Below are 17,371 nucleotides of genomic sequence, written 5' to 3' on the forward strand. Positions count from 1 at the left end.
TTACTAAAACACTATGGCCAACAATTAGATTTGAAAAAGATCTATATGGAGAGAGTACTTGACAGTTTTTAAAACAGACATACTGATGCAAAAAGGGAACCTGCTCCGACACAGTCACTTGTAACAATGTGCCAAAAAGCTTTGCCCTTCAAATATGTCGCCTTTCGTTTTTGGTTTTTTTTTTTTTCGCTTCTCAGCGCGTGTAGAATCCTTGTCAAATTGCAATATATTCTATCTGCGGAGGAGGTTATAAATGTCACCTATGCAAAGTATTCCCATTTGGACAGAAGAAAACAGAAGTCTTCACGACGCCATTTGCCAAGCTCGGGTTTCTAAAGAATCTGCAAACTCACTCAAGCAGCTCTTACATTTGAACAAGGATAAATTTTTACAACTACTCGACAATGAGCCTAGAAACTCGTCGCATAGAGCCACATTAAACTCTAGTAAACTTTGAAACTCTTATTTTCCAATTTGTGATTGACATTTAACTCTGTGAATTTTTTATTTGTCAAACAGATAAAGCATACATCAACCGTTCTTTGCATAAAGTTAACAAAGACTTTGTCGACAAAGCGTTATTTTTATCAGATCAGCTCAATGTCAACGAACATATTGCGGCGGCGTTATTAATGCGTGGTACTTCAGAATATTCTCGTATCGACAGCAATGATGTCGATACAGCCGTTCTTTTATATCATGCAGAACGTGGATATATTTTAGCTTGTCTCGACGTAATTCTGAAATCAGCAAAAGATGCATCGATTAGTGAAGAAATCAGATCAACTTGTAGTCAATTTGTTACAGAACTGATAACAGAACAAGTCAATATTCAGTACGATGGAAGGGAAATAACAGGAACCTTCGTTTCAAAAATCATATATACGTTTACCAAAGTCAGTATTGATATTGGTACGCTGATTGAAACAGGCTCAATTACTGAACAAGCACCAACAGCAGATAGGGGAAAATTAGGCGACCGAATCTCAGATGTACGAGTAGAACGCTTGAGTGATGAGCGTATCTATTTGGTTCAAATTTTATATCATATCGCATCACTGTATAATCTCGACAGTAGTGACAAATTAGGCATGCTAAAGCTATTAGAAAGTGCCGAATTAAGTGATCCAGCAACATCTTACATGATAATCGCCTTGGTTGCAGCTCTTTCCAGTGATAATCAGAACGATGATTTAGATATCAACTCACTCGATTTGCAATTTATTGATTTATTTCATCGACGCCTGATGACACATGGATCAAAGGTTCCTGTTATAAAAGCTGTCATTGTTCTTCAATGGGTTCTATACCTTCTTGATCCTCAACACACAACTAAGGTGATCGGTAATGAGGATTCAAAGACTATTTCAGAAAAAGTTATACAGGAATTATTAGACTCTGTGATTGAACTCGATGTATTTGGTTTCATGAACGAATATTTGCTGTACTTTCAACAGCCTAACGCAGTAATCGATCCAGAGCGACCAACGGTCAAATTTGATAATAGTGACACTAATACAGTATCATCCGCGAAACCAGCAACAGATAAAGCCGACTATCATAATTTTAATGCTGATATTAGTGTTGATTTTCAACCGTTTGTCATTTTTGAATTGGAAAAGATCAGTGTATTAACCATCACTTTGCTCTTCGATACACTCAAAAAACTCAAATATAAAGAAGAAGATACGAGGATACCAGTTCAAGCACCGTTAGAAACCAGCAACGCATTACTAAGTAATGGTAATTCCACTGAATGCCATGACCTTCAGCACTTTTTGGTATTTTTGGCCAGTGTTTTCCGCAACCGAGTAAATGATGGACTTATCTTTTGGAACGATGATCACAATGGATTGTTTTATTTTACTCGCTGGCTCTTAGATGTCAAAGTTTTTGGTACCGTTTCCGCGGTTTACGATTTCTTCGGTTCAATTGCCACTGGTGATATTTGCGCTAAATACATGTTTCATTTCTTGAAAACTGAAGCTCAATCAAATGGAGCGAGCAACGTGCAAAATGCTGATAGTCTATTTTCATGGAGAAAACTGGACACAGCACTCAACTTTTATGTAAGTGAACTCGAAAAATTATCTGAGAACGACAAACCAGAGCTACCCAAGATGGAGGAAGAGATGCTTCTCAAATTTCTCAATGTCTTGAAGCAATGTGTACAGTACTCAAAAGAAGCACGTTATACCTTCTGGTATGATGAAAGCATGCGTATACAAAATACACTTATCAACTTCATCAACTGTCGAACATCTACTCCATTACGCGCTGCTGTCTTTGATGTGCTGGCTGCCTTCTGCTCTCCATGGGGCGGTGGTATAGAAGGTATTGGTAGAGACATTTCGTATCAAATGTGGAAAGTGCTCGAAAATAGTGAAATGTTTGTGTCTAAACGCAGAACTGTACAAGATATATCGCAGCCAGCTTATCAATCAGTGGGGCTTTTGCAAGAACTACAAGCTGAAAGGAAAAGTCAGGACTACACAGAAACCCTTTCTGTTGTTCGATTAATAGGGTCAGCCATTCATATTCAAAGTAAACGGGAGGCTTTACTTTCTGGTTTCAACGACCCAAAGCCTTATATACCTCCTGACTTTGGCAAAGAGAGCCAGTCAATTGGCAGTAACCCATTCATATCCCTCATTCTTGATCATATATTCATCTCTTTGGATGAGCAAAAATATGCGTTTGCTCTAACAAAGTGGGAATTAACAGAAGCTTGCTTAATGGTTCTGGAAAACAGCCTCATTTCTTATAACCTCGAACTTCTCAATGACCCACAATTCAGAGCATTTCTAGATCAGGAATTCAAACAAGTTATACCAAATCCAGACGTTGAAACAAAATTACTCAGCTTCGTCACACATCCAGGATTTCAAGTACTTATACGTATTTTGGCAGGTGGAAAGGTCATTGAAGAAATTTTCAAAATTATCATGGACTGTGCTCAGAAAAAGCCAAAGGAAGTCGAAAGTGTTAGGTATTACAAGCAGTGTCTACTTCGTTCCTTGCGTATTCTACATCGCGTCCTTGAACTACAGGATACTTTCAACAAGCTTTTGATACCTTTTATTAATCAGTTTACGAAACAGAAGCCTAATTCTACGCTTTCTTTGGGAGAGTATACATTTGCTACTTTACCGTCTCTTGTTCCACTTGGACAACTGATGTTATATCATAGTTCCATTTTAACGCAGTTGGCCTTGTTAACCAACTACGAAGATCAAGATGAAGTTTGTTTCTTGAGTGTCGAAATACTACACAAGCTTTCAATCGATTCTGATGTTGCACCAATTCTCAATAATGCTGTTACTTCCTCACCTTTGTCCGGACTGGGCTCTCAGGTTACTGCTTTACTGAGCCATAGTAGTTCAGCTGAAGCCATCGTCTTTGCAGCTAGTGAAAGGTTGGGCATTAATATGCCTGAAATTACCACTTATGACGATTATGAATTTGACATCAACAACATTCCATTCTGGGCAGCGATAGAAACTCTAAGCAATACATACAACTATCCATTGGATTTCAACCCACGAATTAGTACATCCGTGCGCCTTGCCCTCTTAAATTTGTTTTTGGACAATATTCAAGACGGCGAATCATCAAATTTGACAGAGTTTTTCCTGGGCTATCAACTATCCTCTAAAAATCCACTCAACAGATTGCAGGAAACCAAGGATAATAAGGCAACTTTACTGTGTCTTCACTCAATTTTAAATATACTCCAACAAGGTGTAGAACGGTTTTCTGAAGAAAATATGATCGTCGAGGATACCGCGAATGATGTTCACCAATTAATTATTGATACACATCCTATATTGGCAGAGAAATGTTATGAACTTATTTATAGATTATGCTCTAAAGAATCTCTGTCATTATCAACACTACGATATTTGCGCAACCAGTATGACTTCTTCAATAAACAGTTCGATGCCATGTCAGCACGTCTTGAAGACAATATAGCAGAAGAATCACCTTATTTTGAAGGATACATGATCTGTGCTGACGGTAAAAGTTACAAGACCAACTTCTTCAAACTAAAATCTAAACTGCATCAGAGAGCATGGTTACTGAAATCAATTGCCTTGGAGTTACACACAACCATTCCAACAAAGCAGAAGAGTGAAGCAATGAAATTATTAGATTTAATAATTGATCAACAGCAAAGCAAAACAGACCAAAACTTAAATGATATGGATTCAACATTTAGCAATCAGGGGGTCAAACAATATCAGCAGCCACTCATCAAAATGTTGGAGTTTATCAGTTCACTCGAGTTTTCTTGGAGAGACAGCTTACTTTCGCAGGTCAAGACCGAAGAGCTGGACATTTTCAGAAAATTTGATCCAAGTTTGTTTGAAATCACTAATGAGCGTGGTTGCCGCATTTTTGATATACGTCAAATCTATAAAGCATTGAGAGAAGCACAGACCCAGCAACTTGGAGATACCCAAAGCGCAGACTTCTTACGGTCAGGAGTGGAAATGGAGTCCATTTTATCATGGGCCATAGTTCAGAACCATACTAGAGAGATTGCTTACGGCAAACTCCATTGTCTTGAAGCATGGAAAGAAGTTGTACAGGTTATATTATCCGAGTGCCTTCACTTGATACCTCCTGAAAGACAGAGTTTTATAATTTACGAATTGCTGACTATGTTGCTATCCAAATTAGCTCATAGACGGACGGGAGGAGATTATGATAATGTTATGCTCAAAAGTATGAGTGATGTGGTTCTGTCATTGGTTCACCAATTGAGCAAGTCAGTTCAACCACAACAGCATGCCACTTCTAAACAGCCCGTCGAAAAGCTACGAACGATCTTTAACGGGATTGTAGAATATACACGACAAGACAAAAAAAATACAACTATAGATGTTAGAGGCGATATGTATTCTGCGATGACAAGCTTTTTACTATATATCAGAAAGCACAAACGTGATGACGCTACTAAGGAGCTAGAACAGCATATTCTACAACAAATCACATCAGACAATTCAAAAATATTAAATACCCTATTTAGTGATGCGATTAGTGGATTGGATATATGGAAAACTACTGCGTTTATTGCTTTGGATGCTTTAAATACCATGGCATTACAGGCTGGCAGTAACGCAGTCCAATCGTTTTTGGTCGAGAACAACTTTTTGCAATACGTAATAGAAACTATTCGAAGTGATGATGCTGCTTTGTCCAAATTGTTGGAACAAGTGGATGGTAATTGCTTTTACAAATACTGGAAGTGTAGAAATTTTGAAACTGACATTGCCTATTCGGTATTTAAATAGCACCTTTACTCCCATTGTACACATTCGAAGCTAAAATGTCCATTCTACTACGATTTGCTATGAATCCTGAAGGATTTGAACTCTTGTACAGTAATAGAATTTTTGACGTTTTACGACAATGTCAATTCATGAGAGCACAACAAGATCCTCCGACTGCCAATCAAATGGATACTGGAGCTTCTGCTGAATTAGCAGATCGATACCAGCGATTGATGATGCCCACACGTCGATTTGTCGAGCTATTACAGCTTCGCGCTAAAAGTCATCGACCAATTTTCAAGAACTTCTAACTATTATCCTCTGATCCAATATAATACATAAAAATGTGTATTCATATTAATAAAAATTCAGCGCAAACAATAAATTATTTTCATCAAGTAACCTATTTATGTTTCTTCATATATTGTATGTTCATTCCAACCATCCAATTTTACTTTATTTTTTCCCCTCTTTATTGTATGTATTGGTTTTATATCTGGGAGGTGCAATAAAGCCAATATAAGACTACTGAGTAATTTCCATTAGTTTTATTGTGTTCTATAGTCTCTTGTGTAGCATGTATTATCCACATTGAACATTAACTTTTATAAGTAAAGCGGGAGTATGCGCTCGTCGAAGGAAAGCTAAGTCCTTGAAGCTGAAAAGCTAAAAAGTGTTTTAATATTTCGTATCACCTATTGTGCGCTATAGGAAACCTAAAATAGACGTATTTCACAAGCTCTAGAACTGTAGATCAGGACAGATGCTAATAAATAATTACCTATTTCGGTAGGCCATAGTTCCTCCCCTTTTAAATTTAAATTGATATGTAACTCTTCCTTTTCATTACTTTAAAAAACATACAGCTTCTCTTCTAAGTACTTCTATCATTATTCTTTTATTCACGCCATTGAGATTAGATGTTCAAAAAATTATCCTTACAGTTTCAAAAATCACAACCGTAAGTTATTTAGCAAAAAACGCATGTACATACTGCTCGCTAACCACCTTGAGTTATTCAGTCAACATCATGTAAAATAGCACAAAGAAATTTAAAGAGAAATAAAGGAAGGAATTTCAAAACTTCTGCTCATGTTCGACATCGCATTTAACTTAGGATCACTACATCAATCGTGATTCTGTCATAGATCCAGCAATAACAGTCGGATACAGCCGTGAAGCTTTCATTGGTATGGTCATGTTTAAAGGCCTGGTCCACGCTTTGAATACTGATGTAATTGCTGCTTTCTTCCATAGAACCTGATAAATCAACAATGGCTGTCCAGCCTGTCAATACAACTGTACACGACGGCCATTCTTACAGCATTATTTCAGTAAATAATGGAAGCAGCTATAAACCACAACGACAACAACAACAACAACAACAACAACAACAACAACATCAGGAATTGCAAACTGTTCACTCAGATACAGAGCACCTTTATTATATGTCGAGACAACATGATCCGACGTTAACAAATTCAGGTACAGCCGATCAGGCCACGCATTATACTCCTTGTTCCCTTTTTTCACTTACAGAAATAGCCATTATTATCCTCTAAAGCTCTAGCAAAAACTTGTAATAATATATCTGTGATTGAGCAACAAAAACAACAACAAACAATCAACTCATCCGAAATTGAAATTGAAGCTTTGATACAAGAGGGCATCAATTTTCACGAAAAAGGTCAGCTAGAAAAGGCAACACAGTTATTTCGAATCGGTGCCGAGAAAGGGAATCCCATTGGCATGTTTTTATACGGTGTCTCCCTTCGGCATGGTTGGGTAAAGTCATGAATAAAATATTGTACGAAAATGGTAAAATATACTCATAGAACGCAATTCGGGTATTTCACACAATTCTAGGGTTGTAAAAAGAATGAGCATGTCGCGTTCCAGTATCTACAAAAAGCTGCTGAACATGCTGTGGAAGACTTAGCTAATATTACGAATGCCGTTAATACATCAGCGTCTAAAGGCGAGCTCATTATGGCAATCTATGAATTAGGTGTTTCTTTCAGACACGGGTGGGGAGTAGGTGCAACTATTATATGATAGTGAATTCCTCTTCAGCTCATCAAATTAATGTCGATTTTTGTATCTTTTCTAGTGTAAGAAAAACAAAGAATCAGCAGTTCAATTTTTTAAAATCGCAGCTGATTTAGGTGACCCTGACGCGCAAAACGACTTAGCTCATTGCTATTATCATGGTCAAGGCGTCAAAAAAGATTTATATCTGGCAGCCAAATATTATCGTAAAGCTGACAAACAAGGACAGGGAATTATGGGGAATTCGTGGATATGGAAAACAAAATATGATAAGCCGAAATCACAACAAAAGAATTAAATATCTATTCTGATTCACTATTTTCGTAAATTTATTCTAAAAAGGCTCATACAGTTTAAAACTTATGAAAGGAACTGCTTTGTCATCAATGTTGGTATAAGAAGATACATTCGATACATGCTCTTTGAGCCGCTCAAATAACAGCAAAAAACCCTACTCTCACTTACATTTTTCTAAGCCTAGCTAATATACCAATATATATATTTTTCTAAATTACTGGCTTAACAAGGAATCGACCAACTGCAAAACTTCGCAGTGTTTTTTGGGACCTTTATGTACCTTATGACTTTGATTACTTTCCACAATAATTCTTCTCTGGATTATAAGATATAACGCTCAAAAAGCTTGTATCTAATAGCCAAACCTTATTTTTCCATTTGGGAAGATCTATGATTTACTTGAAAAGAAAAATTCTTTACATTATATATTGCTTGTGGAGGTGTACAGAAAACCATACCCACTATTAAGTTTGATGGTGTATTATTAGTATATGACTTTACCCAAGAGGCTATGAGAGGAGGTAGCCTTGAAACCATATCATCGTATATATTGACCAGATCCACCTACCACAGCAGGCGAACCTCGCGTGTCCTCCCAACCCTAATTAGGCTTATGCTATATCGATTAATTGGATTGGTTGGATGGTGCTATAGTTCATGAGGAGGTATAACTTCCTTATGAATGAATCATTAACTGCAAGCTACGTGGGTTTATGACAGTGAGTGGCTTCTTATACACTGCTTGTTCTGAGTTGAAGGCCTCGAGTGTTTGAACTTTTATGGTTTTGAAGGCATAAACTCTTGTTTCTTCGTCGTATAGTATAAGAAGTTAGCCAAATGCTTAGCGCATTCCCCGGTTGCCGCAAGTTGTTTTGTTTTCATTTATGGAAGTTCGCCTTCTCAATTGTTAATAATTGCCCGAAAAGTTGCAGCTCTACCTTATGTTTAGTTATTTCCTATCCATATAGATGAATGCGATTTATGTGCCATGTCTGTCAGCTTTGAAATGAAATGTCACTCTTGCATCCTTTTAAAACATACTAATATTCTAGCAGCTTACTTGGCTGGATTCATGGTATATCTCCAGCTCAACACTCTGCGCCTTCACTCATAATTAAATTATAAAGCAAAAGCTACGACCAAATCATAACAATTATTTCCCTTCAAATCATTTTTAAACTGCTGAAATACTCAAAAGTCTAGTAGGAAACAAATAATTCAATTAAGAAAGAAAAACATCATTTCATAATATTCATACGTATCATTGTAGAATTTATGCGAGATATGGCAGTTAAAGTAATCAAGGCGAGTTACTTAAACCTTCTTCTTCGATCTACCACTGTTCTAAACACTTCTTTAGAGCCCCGCATGTGGGTGCATGAGTGCAACCGCCAGCAACAGTTTTAAGCGGGAGTAAAAATCAAAAACCACTGCTCCATCTGTGAACATCGCCTTCTTACTTTGTTTGGCTCTTTTTACTTTTTCTTGTTGTCAACGAATATAAAAATTGACGCCCTCTTCACCTATTATTCTCGTATTTCAATTTTATCTGTAAAATATATTGAGTCATTAAACACTCATAGCTACAGTTATGGCTTCAGCCAAAGTTATTGCCAAGTTACAGGCGAATCAGAACGCAATGACACAACTTGCGGAACTGCATTCTAAACAAGGATCTATTCTATCCTCACCTTCATTAGCTGCAACAAATAAGAAACAGATTGCAAACACACAACGCTGGCAACAACCTTTGTTGGCAACACAATCTTCGCAAAAAGTAATTTCCTGTACTGAATGTTTATTGCCCCTTCTCGTAAAAACAACTGATCTTATTGATTTCACTTATAGATCCCACCTTTAAGAGACGAGAAAGGTTAATTTCCAACAGTATTTTCAATGTATATTCAATGTATATATGTAAAATCGTTGACACTTTTATTCAATATAGCTTTATTAAAAAGACATGAAAACGATCCGCCATCACTCTGCTTACATTTATACCCGACTTATTTCAAATTTGAACATGAGGTACATCTATATTAAAGAATCGTCTCATAATTCAATAGCTCAGTATTAATAGCTTTCATCATTTTCTTAGGATGGCTTCTTCTCGTACAAGAGTCAATTTGAGGTTAGCTTGAGATTTGGTTAGCTCGACCTATCTACCAAATGATACTCATGTTATGATTTTTTATAGGATTTTCTGAAATGCATCAAAGAGAAACGACTACCAGACGATCTAATGGATGTATTTAATGAGGCTTCTTGTCGATTTTACGATGGTAATGCGATAATCCGTTTCTATTGAACTTAATGAGCTCATAATTTTACAAAATTACTTAGGATGTCTTATTGTTGAAATACACGATAATCGAATGAAGGCTTCTGACAATATGTCAAAAAGAAGGATTGTAATGAGGCCAACAGCAGCAAGTATATGGACAGATATCATATTGCTTAGTGAAGAATGGGGTTTTCCCTGGACAGACGACATAGCATTGGAATTAGAAGCACATATTTTGGTAAAGCAGGCATGATAATCATAAGACATTTCTGTCATGATCAATATTGGTCACTTATCACTGTCTAAACAAAAATAATAGATTGCAACAGAAGAACCTCTTTGTTTGGATCCCACAATCCAAGTATCGCGGTTAAGTAATGCCATTGAGTTCACGACACAACAAAGGCGTCCGAAGAAGAGAGCAAAGTATAATTCCGTTGAACGTGAACAAAAGCTTGCAAAAGAAGCTGAGAAAAATAAACTCATGACGCTGATGGATAGTGTACGTATTATAAGACGGCATCAATCTTGCGTAATCTTCTACTAACTGATTTTATCGAATATAGCGAGCCAAAAGAGGGTTTCCTTTTGAACCTAATTTTGGAAAGCTTTCATTTATCCATGATTGGAGAGTCAAAAGAACTAAGCAAGGATCAGAACCATTGCCAGCTATTGACATTAAAAAAGGGAAAGGTAGAAAAGGCATCTCGGAGCCATCCATACTGCCAGATGGGAAGAAATGTTGCAGAACGATTCGTTTTGAGAGGTCGGAAAATGGTAAAAAGGTCTTTACCATTGTTAACATATACACCATGAATGGTGAATATAATGGTGTGTTTCGGTGGGGAACAGTATATGACACCAGTATCGATGGTGGAAACATCGATTTTGATATTGGACCTGAATATCTTATGGAATCATATGTTATACATTTGAAAGCGACCTATGGACAATTCAATACACTAGTTTGTGACAATTCAGCTGCAGCCGTTACGAATGTTTTGCAATCTTCACCTTCTGTGAATCGTCTACCACCATCCTCAGTTATACCACCCAATTTACAACAGCAACAAGTCCAACAACAGCAGCAACAAGTGACAAATTTCCAGTTACAACAATTGCATGCTCAACAAAATCGTGCCATGCAAGCAAAAGCTGCTATGTTACCCCCACATCAACGAGCTCTGTTAGCTCAAGCACAAGCGCAACAAGCTGCACAGCAACAAAATATACTTCAGATTTCACAACCGCCGCAGCAACTCAATATACAAACTCAAGTACAGGCGCCAATGCAATCACCTGTTCAAAGTCAAACACAGGCGCAGGCACAGGCACAAGCCCAAGCACACATCCACGCTCAAAATCAAGCCTCCACTCAGCCCCATATGCAGCAGAATACAGCTCAACAATCAAGAGCATCAACCCCTACGCAGTCTCATGTTAGCAGCTCTTCTATTTCGCAAACACCCATTCAACAAGCAGCTTCTTTACCGGCTCAGTCTATAGCCTTGCCGAATAATGGTATAAAATCTCAACAGCAAACACCTACACAATCGCAAGCCCAACTATCTGCTCAGCATATGGCTGCTTTACGTCAACAGCAACAACAGCAGCAACAACAACAAAATGCAGCTATACAAGCTCTTGGATTACAACAGCAAGCGCAATCACAGGTACCTCAACAGGTACAACCTCAACAACAACCAAGGAATATGCTTTCAACAGCGCCTGCATCACAAATACCCAATATGGCAATGAACGCGAATAATAACATACCTGCTACTCCCGGTTTAGGACCAACAATAACTCAGGCGCAATTATTACAGGGAGGTGTTACTAATAATACAGCAAACATTCAGCAAATAGCCTTAGCTCAAGCTTTAGCCACCGGGTCTTACCAAGGCGCTATGCAAAAGATTCAGCAATGGGTGACAGCAGGTGCGTTGCCCTTAGGCATGGCTCAACAACTCGTGTCACAAATAGCTACTCGTAATGTACAGGCACAGCAAGCAATGCAACAAGCAGCACAACAATCACAACAGCAACAGACTGTTCAGCAAGCGCCTCAAATGATCCCTCAGCAACAAGCAGCAGCGCAACAACAGTTTAATCAACAATCGCCTGTGCAGCAAAGAGTGGCTTCGACCATCGCACAACCACAAGCTCAATCGGTGCAACAACAGACATCACAGCAGTTACAAGGCCAATCAGCCGCTTCTCAGTTGTTTGCACAATTAAGTCCAGAACTTCAACAGCAAATGGCCACTTTGCTTACACGCCGAAACCAATTGTTCGCTCTTGCTCAACAAAGAGCTATACCCGCCGAACAGTTAAAAATTCAATATGCACACCTGCAGCAGGCACATCAAAATATTCTCCAACAGCATCAGCAGCAGCAGCAGGCACAACTACAAACACAACAATCTCTCCAACAACAAGCGCAAGCACGTGCTGCTGCTCAAGCAGCACAAGCAACACAGGTTCAAGCAAGTCAAACACCACAAATGACAAATGCGTTATTGAATCAACCTGGTAATGCTACTCCACAAACAAAATTACAACAAACTCCTGTTCTACCACAGCAGCAACAAACTCCCCAATTAGCTCAACAATCACAGCAGCAGCAGCAGCCGCAACCACAAGGGACTCCTATGCTTAATCAACAGTTGAACCCTCAGCAGGCTCAGCAAGCTCAACTTATCCAACAATTAATGATGCAGCGAAATTTTAATGCCATGAGAGCAGCAGCAGCACAAGCCCAGCAACAAGGACAAGATCGTGGTGCAGCTCTAACTCAACAACAACAATTAGCTGCACTTCAAGTGATGCGACAAAATGGGCTTTTACGTGCTGGTGTCGGTAATAATCTTCAGCATCAAAATGTAAATCGAGCGGCGGCGGCAGCTATGATAGCCAATCTGAATAATCCTAATAGTAGGATCAATGCTGCTGCATTACAAGCTGCTAATGCTATTGCTGGAACATCAGGTGTACCTGGCACGCCATCAATGACAGCAGCAGTACCCAATATGAATACCAATACTGCTACGGCTAACACAACTAACGCAAATAACAATAACGCTGCTTTATTGAACCAGCAAGCGCAACAAAATTTACAACAATTTCAAATGAACCTTCAATATCAACAACAGCAAGCCGCAGCAGCCGCAGCAGCTCAACAGAGGAATAATCTGTTCAACCTACAACAGCAGCAACAGGCGCAACAAGCCAACCAAGCCAATAATGATGCTTCAACCACTGCCAATAATACCAATACTAATTAATCATATCTTTTTGAACAAGATGTTAATAGTTATTCATCATTCACATTTTCCTTTTTTTTCTCTTTTTTCTCTCCCCTTTACGAAAATATTGCATACTATCTAACCTAAATAGCTTATTGCTTCATTCTTGAAGATATCTCAATACATACACAACAATGAAATCGTTCAAGCCCTCTGATTATAATTTGATTCTATTGCCTAATTTGGATGTTTGTTTTGTCGTATGTTTCACACTAAGGTTATCGTCATGATCTGTATTTTATGCATCAAAAAGCTTGGGCTTCTTTAAACTTCTTTCTCTCTTTGAGTTACTATTTTCCATACAAACTATACAGATAATGCCCCCTGAGGCGGAACAGAAAAGGAGAGAACCGATCTCTTTTATCAACAGTTTTTGGTCAAAAGATCGGTCGGGCCTGGACAGTTTACTAAATTATATAAATTCCACACATAACGAACTCCAGACTTTGTACTCAATTTATATACAAAGGTAAGGTGTAGTAACGAAACAACAAAAGAAAGACAAAGAGCTTGGTTTCCCAACCTCTAACCTTCTACCATTTTTAGGTCCAAATTGGAGCGTGAGTATGGCGAAAAACTTCTGGCCATATCAAAAGAAAATGTAATTCAGGAACAGGACCGCAAAGAAGCGAATAAGAAAGACAGCAAGGATAACGATAATAAAAAACATTGCGGTATACCTGCTGTATTTGAAACCATTTCTGCAGAACTACAGCACACTGCTCAATCACACTTGAAATTATCTGCAAAGTTGGACGAACGAGTTGCCACTGAATTCGAACGGAAATTAAACGAATATAAAGAGTTATTGGACAAATGGTCAACTACACTAGAAGATATATACAGTGAGCGTCAGGAAAGAATCGTTGAACTCATTAAGGTGCGACAATAAATGAAAAGTGGTCAATCCTGATGAAGTTCGCCATTGTATACTGACATTCAAGCCCCATAATATAGATTCGGACGCAGTATTTGAAAGAACACGAGTTGTCGAGAGGAAAAATGACACCTGTTATGGAAGAATTAAGTAAGTGTACCATTCAAAAATGTATATTGCTGGTCGATTTCTTGCACTAACAAGCAAACGTATAGAAAACCGATACAAGGACATGGTAACAGAAGTGGATGATATCGCACAAGAATGGAATGCATTATGGAAGGAAGCATGTGAGGTAAAAGGTTTCATGCATGATCAGTTGCGAAAAATCTCAAATTTGAAACTGAGCATGCTCCTTTTTATGTAGGTCATGGAAGCTATGGAGGAGGACAGAGTAGAACTGCTCAGAACTAATGTATGGGAGTATGCTAATTTGACATCAGCGAGCCTTCTAGTGCAAGATGAATGGTGTGAAAACATTCGTCAACAGCTTGAAATATGCAACGTCGAGGATGAAATAGAAAAATGTGTATCTTTATATGCTACGGGATCGAAAGTGCCAAGTAAAGTCTACAAAGCAGAAATTTTGAAGCGCAAGCTGAAGAAATAGCAATTAAATTTTATTCTCTATTCTCTGACATAGGTACCAATGACTATGTAGGAGAGATGATGAGGGCATACAAGAAGAAACAACATGCGCAAAACCAGCGGTCTACTGCTCCGCTACCGCCAGCCAAACCTATCCGACAAAAAGAAAAGCCTGAAAAAAGGCCTTCTCTTGACCAGCAAGATAAAGAAACCATATCTCCAAAAGAGCATAAACATTGCACTGAATTGGAAGCTACAGGAGCAAAAGAACCAGTAAAAGAGAAAATCGCAGAAAGCAACGCAGTCATTGAAAGCGCAAATAGTATGACTAATTCACCGACAGATGATATGGGAATGAACACTTCTATCACGCAGACGAGAGGAGTCAGCAACAATATGGGTAGCACAGCTACTAGAGGTCAAATAAAACGGAAACCACTCAACAAATCGTTAATGGAGCAAGTTTCAAATGAAATGGCAAAAGCACGGCAACAGAGAGAAAACAGACAAGATATTGAGGGTACCTCGCCTATTTCATCTATTTCAGCAATTGTTGGACAGAAGAAGCTGGAAATGACCGGATCATTAGATAACTTGCTAAAATCGTTTGAGACAACTGAAGTGCCCACTAAGAACTGCAATACCACCAAGCAACCATCATTTCCACAGCAACCTCCTGAAGCGCCAGTTAGCGAAGAAGCCAAGAATCGTAGACAGCCATCCGAGTACAAACCAGACTCAGGGTCGTTACCTACGAGAGGCTCGAATGAAGGTACTACGATGAGTTCGGAATCTGTGAATCACTCAAGTGCAGTGAATGCTCCTAAATCGCCACGTCCTACAGCACAACAAATATTGCCATCAAACGATTTAGCTTCTTCGGAGCAACCTGCAGGTTCTACTCAAAATATACACCACCAACAGCAACATTCATATAACAATCAAACAATGTCATTAGCACATAATGGTGGACACTATAGTCAAAATAACTCTTCTTTCATCCATCAACAACAGCAGCAACAGCAACAACACTTCGGAGGACAACAGAAATTAATGAACCATCATCCGTCAGGACACTCCCCTTTGATGCAGCATTCACCATTAATGCAACCTCAGCGCTCACCTTTAATGGCACCTATGCAGGCTGCTCTACCTCTCATGCAGTCGCATCACTCACAACCCTCGCCTATGATCCAACCTCAGCAGTCGCCCATGCTCCAACCTCGTTACTCTCCAATGATGCAGCCTCATAGTATACCTCCACAACAACAGATGTACGGAACACAACCTAGAGGAACATTACCCCCACCTATTTCTATTCCCAATACAAATTATATGGTATCACCACAACCGTCACCGGCTTTGTCATATGCAAACTTAGGTGGGGTTTCCCCAGGCGGTGTGCTCCCTCCTCCTGTTACTACTTCACCTTATACCCAGCCGATGCAAACGCTATCAAGACCATCACAATATTCTGATGGCACACCCATCCAATTTTGGGGTAAGTCCTCCCTTTATTCAAATTGCCTTCATTTCAATAGATCCACTAAGAATCGTTCATAATTCCTTTAGCTCGAGCAAAGTACGATTATGTTGCTAAGGATACGGATGAGGTTTCTTTTAAAGCCAATAGCCTTATTGGAGTGTTAGAGGCTGACATCACCCAGCAATCATGGTGGTTTGGCGCAGTTTTTGACGAACTACGCCAAACATGGTCCATTGCTGGATCCATTCCAAGTAATTTTATGGAAATGATACAATAAATAAAATTCAAGAAGAGATGAGAGTATTTATACATACTTTATGTGAAATTGATATCATTCATTTTATATTGATAAATTGAAAGCGATTCGCTGTACATGGATAGTGTCGCTTCCTCGTTAATCATAGGCTGCCAATTTCTGCTTGAGTGCTGCAATTTGTATATTAATTTCTCTTTGAGCGCTGTCCAATCGCTCAATCTCTTCTTGCTCTAATTGGGCACTAAATAGAGGTGTCGTTGAATCTTTGATGGACTTTTTATTGGGTAAGTTAAGCGCTAGCGCGTTGTGATCAGAGAAAGCTTGATAGAGAGTTTCCGTAGGTTCATTGAAGACTAGTTCATCGTATGTCATACTCATAACCGGTTTATCTTTAGGCCATGGCTGTCCATTGAGATCGTCTTCATAAGGATGTAGCCTTAAGTGATGGTATAGTTGAACGGGCTTTTCCATTGTCATTGTATGAAAGTAAATTTTGATCGTTATCTCGAATTCACCCCATCCAGTTTCTGAAATTTCAAAGGGTGGTTGCTCCACAGCTTTATAATATGTCATAAATGCTGTTAGAAATGGCTAGTTTAGCAGCTAACAGTTAATGCTCAACTTACTCCTTAGTGGGTTGGGATAAGTCTCATGTAATTTGAAGACCACTTTTTTAATGTAATAGCTGAGATCTTCGTTGTTCAACCCTTTTAACATAACAGTCCATCTGTGAGTATGATCTGCGTCAGAAACTTTTTTGCCGTTAAGAGGGTAAGCTATACTGCCATAATAAATAGGCCTCGCAACACTGACGCCCTTCAATCGCTTGCTGGCGCTCGACATTAGTTAAAAAGAGACGCGGAGTATAAGAAAACACTGATGCCCTACAATAAAAATCTACTTGTTCATTAGCTGGAATTTTATTGGCTTACTGCTGCTCGCTGTCTTTCTCT

At 38.7% G+C, this 17,371-nt stretch overlaps 5 protein-coding genes across 5 annotated transcripts; 4 read left to right on the forward strand and 1 right to left on the reverse strand.

The window, feature by feature from the left end:
- Positions 1–161: 161 nt before the first annotated feature.
- Positions 162–5,777, forward strand: BDF20DRAFT_995867 (nucleoporin Nup186/Nup192/Nup205). The gene is made up of 3 exons (XM_053085414.1): positions 162–446; positions 520–5,226; positions 5,298–5,777. The coding sequence occupies exons 1-3, from the start codon at positions 254–256 to the stop codon at positions 5,585–5,587; spliced, it is 5,190 nt and encodes a 1,729-aa protein (XP_052932845.1). The 5' UTR covers positions 162–253; the 3' UTR covers positions 5,588–5,777.
- Positions 5,778–6,658: 881 nt separating this feature from the next.
- On the forward strand, positions 6,659–7,924 carry BDF20DRAFT_889689 (uncharacterized protein). The gene is made up of 4 exons (XM_053082143.1): positions 6,659–6,761; positions 6,841–7,061; positions 7,143–7,310; positions 7,387–7,924. The coding sequence occupies exons 1-4, from the start codon at positions 6,725–6,727 to the stop codon at positions 7,621–7,623; spliced, it is 663 nt and encodes a 220-aa protein (XP_052932846.1). The 5' UTR covers positions 6,659–6,724; the 3' UTR covers positions 7,624–7,924.
- A 1,149-nt stretch (positions 7,925–9,073) lies between these two features.
- On the forward strand, positions 9,074–13,057 carry BDF20DRAFT_109275 (Spt20 family-domain-containing protein). The gene is made up of 9 exons (XM_053074698.1): positions 9,074–9,399; positions 9,471–9,495; positions 9,571–9,650; positions 9,721–9,753; positions 9,820–9,904; positions 9,966–10,144; positions 10,226–10,408; positions 10,473–12,535; positions 12,658–13,057. Exons 1-9 carry the CDS (start codon positions 9,214–9,216, stop codon positions 12,767–12,769), a joined length of 2,946 nt encoding a protein of 981 aa, XP_052932847.1. The 5' UTR covers positions 9,074–9,213; the 3' UTR covers positions 12,770–13,057.
- Positions 13,058–13,528: 471 nt separating this feature from the next.
- On the forward strand, positions 13,529–16,439 carry BDF20DRAFT_838553 (uncharacterized protein; the record flags this gene model as incomplete). Its single annotated transcript, XM_053079174.1, has 7 exons — positions 13,529–13,680; positions 13,758–14,091; positions 14,169–14,238; positions 14,304–14,383; positions 14,456–14,651; positions 14,732–16,177; positions 16,249–16,439. The coding sequence occupies 7 exons, from the start codon at positions 13,529–13,531 to the stop codon at positions 16,437–16,439; spliced, it is 2,469 nt and encodes an 822-aa protein (XP_052932848.1).
- Positions 16,440–16,556: 117 nt separating this feature from the next.
- Positions 16,557–17,261, reverse strand: BDF20DRAFT_838554 (yeats family-domain-containing protein; the record flags this gene model as incomplete). The annotated part of the gene is made up of 2 exons (XM_053079175.1): positions 16,557–16,975; positions 17,045–17,261. The coding sequence occupies 2 exons, from the start codon at positions 17,259–17,261 to the stop codon at positions 16,557–16,559; spliced, it is 636 nt and encodes a 211-aa protein (XP_052932849.1).
- Positions 17,262–17,371: the final 110 nt, after the last annotated feature.

Source organism: Mycotypha africana (genome assembly GCF_025528875.1).
Source record: "Mycotypha africana strain NRRL 2978 chromosome Unknown BDF20scaffold_10, whole genome shotgun sequence".
NCBI classification, from domain to species: domain Eukaryota; kingdom Fungi; phylum Mucoromycota; class Mucoromycetes; order Mucorales; family Mycotyphaceae; genus Mycotypha; species Mycotypha africana.